General features: G+C 39.8%; 3 protein-coding genes across 7 annotated transcripts in view; all 3 read left to right on the top strand.

Moving 5' to 3' along the window:
* The window catches only part of CD4H9orf135 (chromosome D4 C9orf135 homolog), an 83,047-nt gene that overhangs the window by 43,431 nt on the left and 23,195 nt on the right, over positions 1 to 16,421 (top strand). The gene's annotated exons all lie outside the window — the stretch shown is intronic.
* The window catches only part of MAMDC2 (MAM domain containing 2), a 317,683-nt gene that overhangs the window by 6,565 nt on the left and 294,697 nt on the right, over positions 1 to 16,421 (top strand). The gene's annotated exons all lie outside the window — the stretch shown is intronic.
* Positions 6,435 to 7,592, top strand: LOC122204517 (ribosome biogenesis protein NSA2 homolog). Its single transcript, XM_042912065.1, has one exon. It carries the CDS (start codon positions 6,470 to 6,472, stop codon positions 7,250 to 7,252), a length of 783 nt encoding a protein of 260 aa, XP_042767999.1. The 5' UTR covers positions 6,435 to 6,469; the 3' UTR covers positions 7,253 to 7,592.

A 16,421-nucleotide genomic window follows, 5' to 3' on the forward strand; every position in this document is an offset into this window, starting at 1 on the left:
TATGTATGGTCACTGAACCATGTTGTTGATCAATGACTTTCTCTTTCACCCTTTAAAAATGTATTTTTTTAATCTTTATTCACCTTTGAGAGAGAGAGAGAGAGAGAGAGAGAGAGGGAGAGACAGACAGACAGACAGCACAAGCAGGGGAGGGGCAGAGAGAGAGGGAGACACAGAATCTGAAGCAGACTCCAGGTTCCGAGCTGTCAGCACAGAGCTGATCACGGGACTCGAATCCATGAACCGTGAGATCATGACCTGAGCCTGAAGTCGGACGCTGAACTGACCAAGGCCCCCAGGCATCCCTCTTTTACCTTTTCTAGTGAATAAATTTCTAGTTCCTGCTGGAAGAGAGAAGGGGCAGTACCCAGCAGTGGAGAGTGACAGAGACCTGCGGCTCTAGCTGCTTCTCCAGCAGCTCCAGCCCAATTGTCCTTTGCTGCTTCGGGACTTACTCAGCTTTCTGTTAAGTCACACACCACTTGTTTGTTCCTCTTCTCCAAGCTTCCAAAACTTGTTTCTCAGGTCCTTTTTCCTGTTCTTCATATCCTTGTGGGTTTATTTTTTTTAAAGTCTCTTTCATATGATTTTAGTGCAGCTTTTTGGAGAAGCAAAATGCAATGTGTACAGTTAATCTTAACTCTGAAGTTGTAAAGTCTCATCTGAAATGTCACCTCCTCCAAAGGACCCTCCCTTCCTACTGTCACCCCAGCCCCCACGACTTGGTAGGTCCCTTGTGGGTGTCCATGGCACTGCGTGCTGCTTTTATCCTAACACTATACTCATCTTAGTTGCAATTACTTGCATCCCTGTTTGTCTTTCTTGCTAAACTTGCTCTAAAGGGCAAGACCATGACAACTCCATCCCCCGTGGCTACCAGAGAGCTTGACCTATAGCAGCTGCATAGTAATCATTTCTTGAATGAATAGATTATTTCTGGTGTTGAACAGAAAATTCTTACAGAGGAGAGGTATTGCTCTTTCCTATCTTATTTGATTTAGGGCTTCAAGGCTTGTAGAACCAAAAGTTCTCAGTTCTATTTTGGTAAATGCATTGGAAGACATAGTCTTTTAGAAAAATCAGTCCTTCTTAGTTGGAATTGCTGAATTACTTGTTTGTCTTATTTGATTATCAGCAAGGAAATAAATACATGAGTACCTTCAACTGTCCTTCACTAATTCCATATGTAATTCCTTCTATCGGTTAATGTACGCTAATTATACGATATTCCATACCATAGGATGCTGTGGTTTTTTAGAGTCTGCTTTCTTTAATATTAAATATTCTTTTGCTTCTTACCAACTGTACAGCTGTGGAAGTTAAATGTCAACTTTAAAAGGCAATGAATAAGAATGAGTTTGCTCAATGGACCAAAGTAATGTGCTTCAACTTATAAAAGAAAGGCTGTAATCATAATGTAAATTTAAACTTCCAGTTACCTCTTAACAAAAATCAGAATGTAGGTATAGTTTTGTTGTTAAGGGGACATTAGCTAGATGCATTTATTTTAATTTTTAGATAACATTCATTATATTTTGATGGCACTTGACAGTCCTTTCTTTTCTTAAAAAATGTTGGGGTGCCTGGGTGGCTCAGTCAGTTAAGCATCCGACTTCAGCTCAGGTCATAATCTCACAGTCCATGAGTTCAAGCCCCGCGTCGGGCTCTGTGCTGACAGCTCAGAGCCTGGAGCCTGCTTCTGATTCTGTGTCTCCCTCTCTCTCTGCCCTTCTCCTGCTCATGCTCTGTCTCTCTCTGTCTCAAAAATAAATAAAAACATTAAAAAAATTTAAAAAAATGTTTATTTATTTATTTTGAGCGCGCGCGAGAGAGAGAGAGAGAGAGAGAAGGCATGTGCACGGGGCTGGGGGGGTACAGGCAGAGAGAGAGAGAGAGAGAGAGAGAGAATCCCAAGCAGGCTCCCCACTGTAGCAAAGAGCCTGGTGTGGGGCTCAATCCCACGTATGGTGAGATCATGACCTGAGGGAGACCAAGAGTCAAACACTTAACTGACTGGGCCACCTGGGCACCCAACAGTCTGTTTCTTTTCTCACAACTCAACTGATAGCCAACCTACTTTCTTTTGGACCAATATCAAGAAGACACAACACTTTTCCTCCTTAAACTGGCAGCAAACATCTCTGGAACATATTGGAAATCAGAAGGACTACAGTGTTTGGACACCACTTATCACTCCTGGCCTTACCTAGAGAAAAGGACTCTGTGGATAACTCCTCCCACATATGTCACAGACTGAGATAAATTTTTAAAAATTATAATGTAGGGGGAAGTAAGGTTGAGACTAAAAGCAATATCAATGACTTAACTTTAAAAGTGAGGATTTATATACATTGAGGCTGGATTGAGCTTGTCTAGAAGTAGAGTTATTGTTTCTCTTGAAAGCTGGTTACATTTCTATCAGTGAGTTTCCAAGGAATTCACCCTGACCAGTAACTGCAGGGGTGAGAGTCAGGGAGGCCCAAAGACCACAGCCACCGACAGTGCTCTTCTGATCTCAGATGGGCACAGTTGCATGGCTAGGAGGTCTCTGACACATACTCCTTTTACTACATGGGTAGAGACATTAAAGGCATAGCAAAGTAATGAGAGACACATTTCCTTCAAGGCACATAGGAAAAGTGGATAAGAACCTGAATATAATTAGTAAACTAAGATATTCTTTGCCCTCCTATCTTGTTCTCACGAATTCAAGTTCTCGAGAACTTATACGTAATTTGGAAGCTCTTCATGAGGCATGGAAAGCTAGTTCACTGATTATCAGAAGGCCCTTAGATATGTGATGATCTATACAAAATCATTTTATTATTTGTCTGTTGTAACAGATAGTTGTAGCTGACTCATTCTAAGAAGTAAGGTTTTCCATGTATAATATTTGGACGGCATCTGTGACCAGTAAGCAAGCAACCAACCAGAAACCAAAACAACAGAACAAATGAAACAAACAACAACAAAAGCTGTATCAAGCAGATTCAATTTTGCAAATGAGATTTAGTATAAATATAGTTTTAAGATCTTTTTCTCAGAAGCCCTTAACTTAAATATGCATATTAACCATGCATGGTCCTGGGATAATGGTTCACAGGAGGAGCTAATTTTTTTTGACAGTGAAAGCCAACTCTGGCATAGAATATGCACTGGGTGAGAAGCATACGCATGGGAGCCTGTGTCAGTTTGAGGGCAGCCCAGAAGTACTGACTATCTGCTGGAGGATGGAGAAGTATGAAAGGTAGACCTCTTACAAGGACAGCAGTTACTACTGCATCCTGCCATTTTTACCAAATTTCATTGTATCCCGGTGCTAGTGATTAGTGTATATTGTCAAAATTTTATAATAAATGTGTCTTGTTTCCAGAAGTCATCCAAACACTATGTGATCCACATGACTGGAGAAGAAAGAAATTAATAATGTTTGGATCACTGGGTAGCTTTTTGGAGATAGTTGTTTTTCAGAAAAGGCATGGTATGGAGAGATAGGAGACATGGTTCTACTTCTGGGCCTGCACTAAACCTGCTATATGACCTTGTGCTGGCTAATAAGCCTCTCTGGGTTCCAGTTGTTTCCATCTATAAAATGAAGAGATTGAACCAAATGATCTGTAAAGTCCTTTCCTGTTCTAAAATTTTATGGTTCTAAGGAGAAAGGCATCTGTAGTCTCATAAATGGACAAGTTAAATGAGGCCAAAAAGTAGTTCAGGCAGTTAAGTGCTCATTGTTGGCATAGAGCACTTATCCATATGTGTGTGGAGCGATTACTTCCCAGTAACCATAGTGAGCTTAGGCCGCAGCTTAAACTCTTTCAATTTATTTCTCTCACTGGGGCATTTAGCATCTGTAAAACCTTTGGCACTCTTCAGAAGAAAGGGACTGAATATGAATAGTAAGAGGTGTTATTTTGTTTCTTCCTTTTCTCAAACTCCAAGGCAAGGCATTTGCTTTTTTTTTCCTACTCAGGCATTTATGTGGTGGCTTGTCTCTTGGTAAAATGCCACCCAGTTGGTGAACATTTTTCCAGAAGGAAAAAAAGTTTTAAAAAATGCCTGTGATGAAGGTGATGAGGGTAAAAACAAAAAATGTGAAGAGGAGAATGATGTTGTGGAATGACCATACAGTAGGAGTGAGACAGACCAGAATCCCATTCTTGATTCCCCATCTTACTCATTGGAGGACCTTTTGCTTCCCATGCAATGTAATGTGGCCAGGCTGTGTGCTAATGGGGTGATTTTCCTCCCTGCTCCCACCTCCCTCAAGCCCATGTGTTGGTCATATGACCCGTATGGCCAATCAGAAAGCATTCTAGGATTATAATTGAAGTTTTGGGCAAGATGCCCTAACATTTTCCAGGTAGCAAGTTACAGAGGGCATCTTGCTGTGGGGCGAGCATCTCTCTGTAAATGAAGCTAAGCAGAGGTGTGGAAAAAGACTGTTCTGATGGTATTCTTTTTATATGTGCTGGTATTTTCCTTCTTTTTTTTTTTTTTCTTGAGTTTGAGCTAGGTTTCTATAACTTATAACTTTAAGTAATACAACTGATAGCAAATACTTATATGGTATGTATTATGTGTCAGGCACCATTCTGATGTTGCTAACTCATTTACTTCCTACAAAACTCATACGACTTGGTTCCATCTACATTATCTGCATTCTATGGTGGGAAAAACAAAAGCACAGAGAAGTCAAGTAACATGTTCAAACTTTCAGAGCAATCAAGTGATGAGTCAGGATTTGGACTGAGATTGTCTAAGGCCAAAGCTCATGGTCTTAGCCACTCTTCTCTTCTGCCTCTTTGAATGCTAGGCCAACTAAGAGAACTCTGAACATGGAGATGTTATTTGCTCCACTTAGGCAAGGCCCAGGTCTTGAGCACCAAGCCATTTAAAGGAAATACTGGTGAAAGGTTCTTTATCTCTTGAAATTTCTAGATTCAGTTTTTTCATTTTTCAAATAATATGGCTACTGGTTCCTAAGACATACCTTGGATTTGGTTTGGAAGTTTCCCCCTGTGAAGCAGAAACCTGCCTGAGCTCATCTCACTCACCCGGGATGCCTGGAATGGGTGGCTTGGCTGGTGCTGAATGGTAATGGCTTTTATAGTTGGTCAAATTTGCTGAAATGATTTCAGAGTCAACCTAAATGCTATTGCTCTTTGTGCTACTCCTGCATATAGGGTATCTGCCGTTACCTGACATACATTGAAACCAAACAGCTAAGTAGGTGGGACACTTCCCCATTTGTTAATATTTGGGGGTATGGCTCAGGTCCTGACGTGGCTTGTGTGCCTTGGCACAGGAGTGTTTTAATGGTGGATAGCAATGACCTACTTTATTGCTATCCTTTCAGGGTAATTCATAAAATTTGATAAGAAAATTTATGTGAAAGCACCCAGTATAGTGCTTGTTAGATCCAAAGTTTTGGCATCATGGTGGATTCATGGCTGACTCAGACCATACCTGTCTGTATTGTATCTAACTTCATTAGAATAGCCATTTACACTACACTACACCTACCAAATTAAAGTTCAAGTTTATTTGCATACCCAGGTGTGCTCAGTGAGGCCCTCAAGATAAAATTATGAAGACAACTTTATTCAATTTACTTATTTGGTCTCTAGTCCCCAGAAACAATCCCTTCCCTCTCTGTGCATGCATGCCACAGCTCCCATCAAGAGACAGAGGTCATTTTCCTGTCTTATGAATCTGGGCTGGCCTTGTGACTCATTTTGATCAATGGAATGTAGCAGAAGTGATGCTCTGGGACATCAAAGAGCAGACCTTATGAGACTGGTAGTTTCTACTTTCTGATTCTTGGCCTCTAGCCAACATGCTGTGAGAAGCCCAAGACACATGGAAGAGAACCAAGGCATCTGTTGACAGCTCCAACTAAGCTCCCAGACAACAGACAAAACCAACTGCCAGGCATGAGAATGAGCTATCTTGGATCTTTCCATCCATTCAAGTACCTGGATGACTGTAGGTCTCATTAACATCACATGGACCAAAACACTACACAGCTGAGCCCAGTCATCCCACAGAATAATCAGAGATAATAAAATAGTTGTTATTTTAAGCCGCTAACTTATATGCCATAGTAGTAGATAACTGAAGTAAGTTTCATGTCTCTAACTACCATGATTATATGGCTGCTTCTACCTTTATTTGGCCTACAGGTGAATTTGTGCCATTGCTAGTCCATTGGGAATACAAGCAGTTCAAATTTTGGGATTGATGAGGTCATGAAACAAATGAGTGGCAAAGATTTTCAAAATGTTAATATTATGGAATTTATATTTAATCCTGACATTTCCTTTTATTCCACATAATGGTGAGACTGCATTACTAGTATTTCTCTTTATAATATTGGAAATTTGGAACTCGCGGGTCTGTGAGACCCGAAAATTGAGAGCTTCTTTGCGCCCCGGCAACTGCACCCGGTGGCTCTGCGGCTGTCACCATGCCACAAAACGAATATATTGAGTTACACCGGAAGCGCTATGGCTATCGTTTGGATTACCATGAGAAAAAGAGAAAGAAGGAAGGTCGAGAGGCTCATGAACGTTCAAAGAAGGCAAAAAAGATGATTGGTCTGAAAGCTAAGCTCTACCATAAACAGCGCCATGCTGAGAAAATACAAATGAAAAAGACTATCAAGATGCATGAAAAGAGAAACACCAAGCAAAAGAATGATGAAAAGACTCCACAAGGAGCAGTACCTGCGTATCTGCTGGACAGGGAGGGACAGTCCCGAGCTAAAGTACTTTCCAATATGATTAAACAAAAACGAAAAGAGAAAGCAGGAAAATGGGAAGTCCCTTTGCCCAAAGTTCGTGCCCAGGGAGAAACAGAAGTATTAAAAGTTATTCGAACAGGAAAGAGAAAGAAGAAAGCATGGAAGAGGATGGTTACAAAAGTCTGCTTTGTTGGAGATGGCTTTACTCGAAAACCACCTAAATATGAAAGATTCATTAGGCCAATGGGCTTACGTTTCAAAAAGGCCCATGTAACACATCCTGAATTGAAAGCCACCTTTTGCCTGCCAATACTTGGTGTAAAAAAGAATCCCTCATCCCCACTATATACGTCTTTGGGTGTTATTACCAAAGGTACTGTCATTGAAGTGAACGTGAGTGAGTTGGGCCTTGTGACACAAGGAGGCAAGGTTATTTGGGGAAAATATGCCCAGGTTACCAACAATCCTGAAAACGATGGATGCATAAATGCAGTCTTGCTGGTTTGACAGCACTTTCAGACAAGTAACTCTTGACAATTACTGAAGACTACTCACCCGTTAAGAAGACACCGTTTCTGTGGTGGTTCTCCAAATACTGCCCAACAGCCTTACATATCTGCAGCCTTCAAGAGAACTATTTATTCTATTGTAAGAAACATTAAAATAGGCTTATTTACAAATTGGTCTTTATTTTTTAGTCTGTTGAGCATTTAGGCGTTCATAAATCTGAATAATGTTTTAAAAAGCAATTATAGAGGAGCTGGGTAGCTTACTCAGCACTCTGTGCTGACAGTGCAGAGCCTGCTTGGGATCCTATGTCTTTTCTCTGCCCCTCTCCCTCTCTCTCTCTCAAAATAAAGATTTAAAAATACATTTAAAAAAGATTTAAAAAAGCAATTGTAGAAGTATCTTGGTCTGTATCTGCATTAAGAAGTGGATACTCAGCAATGCAGATTTTTTGTTACTGGAAAAATTAATATAGTTGAAAACACCTTTTATCATAAAGGTTCGTGCACACTTAAAACTAAAGCCTATGTTAGGAAACTGTCATTTCTGAGACCTTACCTGAAGTCTTTTTTCTTCATTAATCCTAAGAAAGGTAGTGTTAACCCCTGGTAACCTTTGTTTATAAGGTATTTAAAGTACAGGAGAGAAGGCACACTACAGTAAATAGAGTTCAGAAAAATCTTTTCACCTCTAGTTTTGTATTTTACACATTTTTTCTTCCTCTCAGTCATGTATACTTCTATCTACTAGGAACTGTATTTTCTACTCAAAATATATGGAAAAAAATACAAAAAAAAAATAATATTGGAAATTTATGTGGTTGTCATAATGCTATAATTACTTGAAGTCTTCAGTGAGTCTCAGTGGATAGTACTATACTATGCATCTTTGAGCCATAGAAGTGGTTTCATAGGAACAAGAATTTTACAGCATTATGGAAATCTTTGCTGCTATCTGTGTTTAATTTGATTCTATATTTAGCACTTTCATAGTTAAATTATTACCTTAATAGATAAGGCTTACATTGCCCTTCAAAATGGCTTGCAAAAATTATTAGTCCTGAGGAAATTATGTTTGTTCCACATATCTGAATTCATCCTTTCGACATAATGAGTGGCTACTATGAATTAGGAACAATTAGGTATTAGGAATATAGAGACAAAAGACACCCATTCCTGAAGTAGCTCACTGTCTAATACATGAGACAGAAAAATCACCAATCAGTACTCATGTATCAGTAAGGAATACCCTTGGCTGAAAGTAACAGAAAACCTCACTAGTATTAACTTGAATAATTAAGGAATTTGGCCATGAAATATAAGGGAGTTAAGACTGGAATGTCACCGGGGCACCTGGGTGGCTCAGTCGGTTAAGCATGGTCTCACAGTTTGTGGGATCGAGCCCCACGATGGGCTGAGCATGGAGTCTGCTTGGAATTTTCTCTCTGCCTCTCCCCCACATGCATGCTCTCTCTGTCCCTCCCTCTCTCTCGAAAATAAATTAACTTAAAAGAAAAGACTGGTATAGCAGCTACATGATGTCATCAATGATGCAGGGCATTTTTGTTTTTCTTCTCTACAAGTTTTGCAGGAAGCTTTCATCCTCATAGTATCAGGAGGGTTGCTGTGCCTCCCAACATCATCAATCTGTTCTAGAAAGGAAGAAATGGGAAAGTGAAGAGGTAAAGGGAAACCCCCTCAGAGCCATCATTCTTCATCTACTAGATGGCCACCCTTGGCTACAAGAGTCTTCTAAGTAGGGAAAGACACACAAGAAGGGAGGCTGGAATAATTGTTGAATAACCAACCTACACATTGCAACATGCTAGGGTGAACAGACAATGCAAGAGGAGAACATAACTCAGATTTGGAAGGTTAGAAAAGGCTTCCAGGTAGATGTGAAACCTAAGCTGAGTCATGAAGTTTGAGCTAGAGTCAGCCAGATCAACAGGAGAGAAGGGCACCCTAGACAGGGATTTAGGGCAGGGGATAATGGTACCTGTGATGGGCATGTCTTGGTTCATAGAGTACAAGTTTTCAGTGATAGCATCCAAAGTTGGCGAAAGATGTTGGGGACAAAGCAGGTAGGGCCTGAAAGCTATGTTAAAGAATTTGAACTTTGGGGCGCCTGGGTGGCTCGGTCGGTTAAGCGTCCGACTTTGGCTCGGGTCATGATCTCACAGTCCGTGAGTTCGAGCCCCACGTCGGGCTCTGTGCTGACAGCTCAGAGCCTGGAGCCTGTTTCAGTTCTGTGTCTCCCTCTCTCTCTGCCCCTCTCCTGTTCATGCTCTGTCTCTCTCTGTCTCAAAAATAAATAAACATTTAAAAAAATTTTAAAAAAAGAATTTGAACTTTATCATGAAGGCAAGAGTGAAAGGTTTTCAAGTATGGGTAGAAATGATCAGATTTGTGTTTAAAAAGCAGAAGACAGATTGTAGGTGACTGGACTGCATTGAGAAGGCTATTGAACTAACCAAGGCAAAAGATGATAAGGTCCTGACCTCTAGTAATAGTGGTGTGGAGGATAAGATTTCATATTTTAGATATATTAAGAGAGAGGAATAGACATTTACTTGGTAACTGATTAGTTATAAGGGTAGAGAAGACTCAAGGTTGATTCCCAGGCTTCTGGCTTAGGCACCTGGGGGTTAATGGGGCCATTCACTGAGGCAGTGAAGGTAAGAGGAAGAGAAAATGCCAGATAGCAGGTGGATAGTTGACACTGAAGCATGATCGAGGTCAGTGACCCAGATTCAGTTGCAAATATAAGTGTCCTAACTAGTTCCTCTGCCTCCAGTCTTGTCCCTTTCAATCCATTCAGCAGCTTGAATATTTCAAATAAAATGCAAAGAGAACCATGTTCTTCCACTCTCTAATTAGTATCCTTGCAGTATCGCTTTTTCTTCTTGTGTCAATGAGCACATATTGTGTGTCTGGCACTGAGCTGAGGGCTTTATATATGCCTTATTTCATTTAATTCTCATTATTTGAGATAGACACTGCAGCTATCTCCATTAAAAAAGGGGCTCAGAGACCCAGTAAAAAAAGAGAACTACAGGCCAATATCCCTGATGAATATGGATGCAAAAATTCTTAATAAGATACTAGCAAATCGAATTCAACGGCATATAAAAAGAATTATTCACCATGATCAAGTGGGATTCATTCCTGGGATGCAGGGCTGGTTCAACATTCGCAAATCGATCAACGTGATACATCACATTAACAAAAAAAAAGAGAAGAACCATATGATCCTGTCAATCGATGCAGAAAAGGCCTTTGACAAAATCCAGCACCCTTTCTTAATAAAAACCCTTGAGAAAGTCGGGATAGAAGGAACATACTTAAAGATCATAAAGGCCATTTATGAAAAGCCCACAGCTAACATCATCCTCAACGGGGAAAAACTGAGAGCTTTTTCCCTGAGATCAGGAACACGACAGGGATGCCCACTGTCACCGCTGCTGTTTAATATAGTGCTGGAAGTTCTAGCATCAGCAATCAGACAACAAAAGGAAATCAAAGGCATCAAAATTGGCAAAGATGAAGTCAAGCTTTCGCTTTTTGCAGATGACATGATATTATACATGGAAAATCCGATAGACTCCACCAAAAGTCTGCTAGAACTGATACATGAATTCAGCAAAGTTGCAGGATACAAAATCAATGTACAGAAGTCAGTTGCATTCTTATACACTAACAATGAAGCAACAGAAAGACAAATGAAGAAACTGATCCCATTCACAATTGCACCAAGAAGCATAAAATACCTAGGAATAAATCTAACCAAAGATGTAAAAGATCTGTATGCTGAAAACTATAGAAAGCTTATGCAGGTAATTGAAGAAGATATAAAGAAATGGAAAGACATTCCATGCTCATGGATTGGAAGAATAAATATTGTCAAAATGTCAATACTACCCAAAGCTATCTACACATTCAATGCAATCCCAATCAAAATTGCACCAGCATTCTTCTCGAAACTAGAACAAGCAATCCTAAAATTCATATGGAACCACAAAAGGCCCCGAATAGCCAAAGTAATTTTGAAGAAGAAGACCAAAGCAGGAGGCATCACAATCCCAGACTTTAGCCTCTACTACAAAGCTGTCATCATCAAGACAGCATGGTATTGGCATAAAAACAGACACATAGACCAATGGAATAGAATAGAAACCCCAGAACTAGACCCACAAACGTATGGCCAACTCATCTTTGACAAAGCAGGAAAGAACATCCAATGGAAAAAAGACAGTCTCTTTAACAAATGGTGCTGGGAGAACTGGACAGCAACATGCAGAAGGTTGAAACTAGACCACTTTCTCACACCATTCACAAAAATAAACTCAAAATGGATAAAGGACCTGAATGTGAGACAGGAAACCATCAAAACCTTAGAGGAGAAAGCAGGAAAAGACCTCTCTGACCTCAGCCGTAGCAATCTCTTACTCGGCACATCGCCAAAGGCAAGGGAATTAAAAGCAAAAGTGAATTACTGGGACCTTATGAAGATAAAAAGCTTCTGCACAGCAAAGGAAACAACCAACAAAACTAAAAGGCAACCAACGGAATGGGAAAAGATATTTGCAAATGACACATCGGACAAAGGGCTAGTATCCAAAATCTATAAAGAGCTCATCAAACTCCACACCCGAAAAACAAATAACCCAGTGAAGAAATGGGCAGAAAACATGAATAGACACTTCTCTAAAGAAGACATCCGGATGGCCAACAGGCACATGAAAAGATGTTCAACGTCGCTTCTTATCAGGGAAATACAAATCAAAACCACACTCAGATACCACCTCACGCCAGTCAGAGTGGCCAAAATGAAGAAATCAGGAGACTATAGATGCTGGAGAGGATGTGGAGAAACAGGAACCCTCTTGCACTGTTGGTGGGAATGCAAATTGGTGCAGCCGCTCTGGAAAGCAGTGTGGAGGTTCCTCAGAAAATTAAAAATAGACCTACCCTATGACCCAGCAATAGCACTGCTAGGAATTTATCCAAGGGATACAGGAGTACTGATGCATAGGGGCACCTGTACCCCAATGTTTATAGCGGCACTCTCAACAATAGCCAAATTATGGAAAGAGCCTAAATGTCCATCAACTGATGAATGGATAAAGAAATTGTGGTTTATATACACAATGGAATACTACGTGGCAATGAGAAAAAATGAAATATGGCCCTTTGTAGCAACATGGATGGAACTGGAGAGTGTGATGCTAAGTGAAATAAGCCATACAGAGAAAGACAGATACCATATGGTTTCACTCTTATGTGGATCCTGAGAAACATAACAGAAACCCATGGGGGAGGGGAAGGAAAAAAAAAAAAAAAAAAAAAAAAAAAAAAAGAGGTTAGAGTGGGAGAGAGCCAAAGCATAAGAGACTGTTAAAAACTGAGAACAAACTGAGGGTTGATGGGGGGTGGGAGGGAGGGCAGGGTGGGTGATGGGTATTGAGGAGGGCACCTTTTGGGATGAGCACTGGGTGTTGTATGGAAACCAATTTGACAGTAAATTTCATATATTAAAAAAAATAAAAATAAAAAAAAAAAAATAAATAAAAAAGGGGCTCAGAGAGGTAAAATAACTTCCCCAAATTTCCTTAACCTAGGAAGCACCAGAGCTGGGTTTTAAACTCAGGTCTGGTCTGTCTGACTGCAGAGTTTGTGTCCTTAACCACTATAGTACATTGCTTTTCATGCTTAATTGTGTAGAGTGCTCCATTTCCTTCAAAGTATTTCACATGCATTATCCACTGCTAACATTTATACAAGGTCATATGAGTCTGTATTTTCTTAATTGTATAAACAAGGAAATCAAAGCACAGAGATAATCAAAGAATCCAATTTTCCATTAATTAATCTATCTGTCTAGTCTCTAAGTATTTATGGAAGAGATACTAATGGGGGTAAATAAGATGTAGAGGGTTTAAATGGCTTGCTCAAGACCCCAAGACCACTTGATAGTCAAGAAGACACTAGAATCTCTGGGTTTATAAGTCTGTGTTCTTGACAGAAGGAGAGAACTGCTTCCAAACTGCTAGGAAACTTAGCAAGGGCTTGGCTTGGATCAGGAATAAAAGCAGATTCAAATTGTCTGCCATTTCATCTGTTCTTTCCACCTCTTGCCCTCTAGCTTCTTTGAGATTGATTTGTAGGATGGACCTAGAGAGTATAATGCTAAGTGAAGTAAGTCAGAGAAGGACAAATATGGTGTGATTTCATTCATAGGTGGAATTTAAGAAACAAAACAAATGAATAAACAAAGAAAAAAGAGACTAACAAAAAAACCCAGCTCTTAAATACAAAGAACTAACGAGTGGTTGCCATAGGGGAGGTGGGTGGGAGGATGAGTGAAATAGATAAACAGGATTAAGAGCACACTTACCTTGATGAGCACTGAGTAATGTATGGAATCGTTGAATCATTATATCGGACACCTGAAACTAACATAACACTATGCTAATGATTTAAAAAAAGAGGGAGTAAACAAAGGTAGAAAAAGATAAGGGCCCCCTAAAATAGAAAATCCTTCAATGAGAGCAGAGGCAGTTATCTCCAGGACTAAGGCTCGCCAATGAGCCAGCTGTGTCACAGGTTGGGCGAAGAATCTCCTGAGACCAGAGCAGAACAGAAGTCTCCAAGAGAAATTTTTGCAAGAAGTAAAATTAACTGAACATATTGAGATGAGAATTACACAGCTGGGGAAGTTTGAGAGTAAATAAGTGGTAGATTAAAAAAGGGGGAGGGCAGCATTCAGCAGATGTGGAAGAACTATCAGATTTGCTCTGTGTAGCTTCACTCCTTAGGTAGATCCGAGATTAAAAAAGAATGATGATTTCTGTTAAGAATGAGACTGAACTTCCCAGAGTGGTTGTAACCTCCCCTTCCATCCTAGCACATGGAGTCTAGTAGAATCCATTGCCATGGGCCTCTCCTTGTCCTAAATAACAGATGCTGCTTCTAATGCTGCCGGAAATGGGATTAATTCCAAATTAATTCTCTGCTTTTTTGAGTCACTTACTCAGATTCAGACTCTTAGGTGGGACTGTCTGATTTGCTGAGTAGATAGATGTCACATGCTCTTGTTCTGGTTGCTGGGAAGCTGGGTAAAATATCTGCTTGTCCTCCAGACAAAACAGAAAAGAAGTGGTTGACCTTTAAATTTCTTCCAGGTTTAAGAAATTGTGATTCCCTGGGTTTTGGTATTTCATCTTGTCAGATTTACACATGTTACCATAGAGGTTGGTGTAGTTGTAGGCATTTTAACTAATATCATGGCTTTAATAAAAACTTCAATATCAGACTTCTTTTCCTTTTTCATCTTGCAGAACACCTTTAGCAGTTCTCTACCTTACAACCATTAAAGGTTGAAGAGGGCTTGTGTGGCAAACTGTGGGTGGTGCTGGGTGAAAGCCAGCTGTCCACTTTCCAAACGTTCTTACAGCATGGCATTATGTTGGTAAATTTATCAGCATCTGGTCTTCAGTTTTACATGTCCAGAAAGACAATTTTATCTGTGCTTCAGAATTTATCTGACTCATGAAGATTGACTTATGCTCATTAAACTCACAAGAAAAGCCATTATTCTAATTAGTTAATTTATAATGGGAAATAAAATGTTCAAGCATACCAGTCATGTCAGCCTTAACAAAAGGATTCTCTTGGAAAAAAAAAAAGATAGGAAGGCAACGTATAATCAGAGTGTTGTTCAGAGTGTGTGAGTTATAAGATTACAATAATCAATGGCCTCAGATTCTGACTACCGGATTATAGTGGGACTCTTTCAGTTGTAAGTAAAAATTGCACAACTAAAATGACCTTGAGTCAAAAGGAGAGTTTATTATAGGAGTTTGAATTACCAGATGGAACTCTGGGAAAGTCCTTGGAAGAGTTGGGCTTCCAAGACTACTGGAATTAGAACCAGGATTCTCTCCCTGTTGGCTTCCTTTTCTCCTTCTGAGGGGAGGTACTTTACATCCCATGGTTCTTATCACAGAAGAGGGACTGACTCTTTCCCATTCATCTCTAGTAAGAAATTCCATGGCAGAGCCCTGATGGAATCTGAACTAGGAGCTGATGTTTAGACCTATCAGTTGTGGGTAGTTATGGAGTGGTAGAGCAGGGACATGTGGCACAAGGCTGGCTTGAGGTGATTCCAGACAATGAGCTAAAGTCACTGTTAGCTGTCATAATCAGACTGGAACACTGACATTAATGTATTGCAGCTCTGCTCCCAGAACCTTCCAGAGAGGTCTATTTATGAGCCAGGACACCTCTTCCTTGTGCCCAGAACACATGCCTCCCTTAGTTTCCTCATCTCTTGCTTTCTTGAGTTTCTCTGAAGACCATTTCTCTTCTAAGGGATTTATTCTTTCATTATATTCTTTATTTGGCTATAGCCTTCAGCTGATATCGAAGAGGAAGATCTATGGTTTTATTTTCAAACGACCATCTTGTTTCAAATTGGACAAAATATATCACTTCAAGATTGTTGCCCTGTTTTTCAGATTGAAATGCTTGGGGGAGGTGGGTGATCACAAAGAGTTTATAGCTGACTGACTGAAATTCATCATTCACTATTATAAAAGTTTCCATTTTGTTGAGCCACATTGCATTTTCAAAAGATAACTGAATATTTTAACCCTCCACCTTTATTTACTTTGAGTTTTGTAGTAAATCTCTATCTTTTTATATTCTAATTTTATTTTAATTGCTTTATTCATTTAATTCATATTTCTCAGTGCCTACCTTGTATCAGACTCTGTGCTGGGAGGTGATAATAAAGAAAGAGAGAAGGACCTGAGCTTGGTAGAATGGGTTTCTGCCCATTAAGTGCTTTAAGTGGGTTGAGAGATGCGCAAAGCTGCTTTGCGAGGTTGGCCTGCCCAAAGCATCACTCTATTTGACTGATAATTGTATCATTTGAGTTGTAACTTTGGATGAGGATGGGGTAGAGAAATAAGTTCACCATCATCTATTAACACTTAAACATTTTAAGATTATGTAATATTTCCATTTAAATACTCTTTAGACATCCATCTACTTATTTCCTAGTTATAATGTAAGTTGATATCTTTGCCATGTTTGCTTCTTATTTTTTTAAAAAAGACCATTTATCATGACTTATAGAGTAACTCAATATATTCACCATATTGATG

The sequence above is a fragment of the Panthera leo genome, chromosome D4 (assembly GCF_018350215.1).
Source record: "Panthera leo isolate Ple1 chromosome D4, P.leo_Ple1_pat1.1, whole genome shotgun sequence".
NCBI classification, from domain to species: domain Eukaryota; kingdom Metazoa; phylum Chordata; class Mammalia; order Carnivora; family Felidae; genus Panthera; species Panthera leo.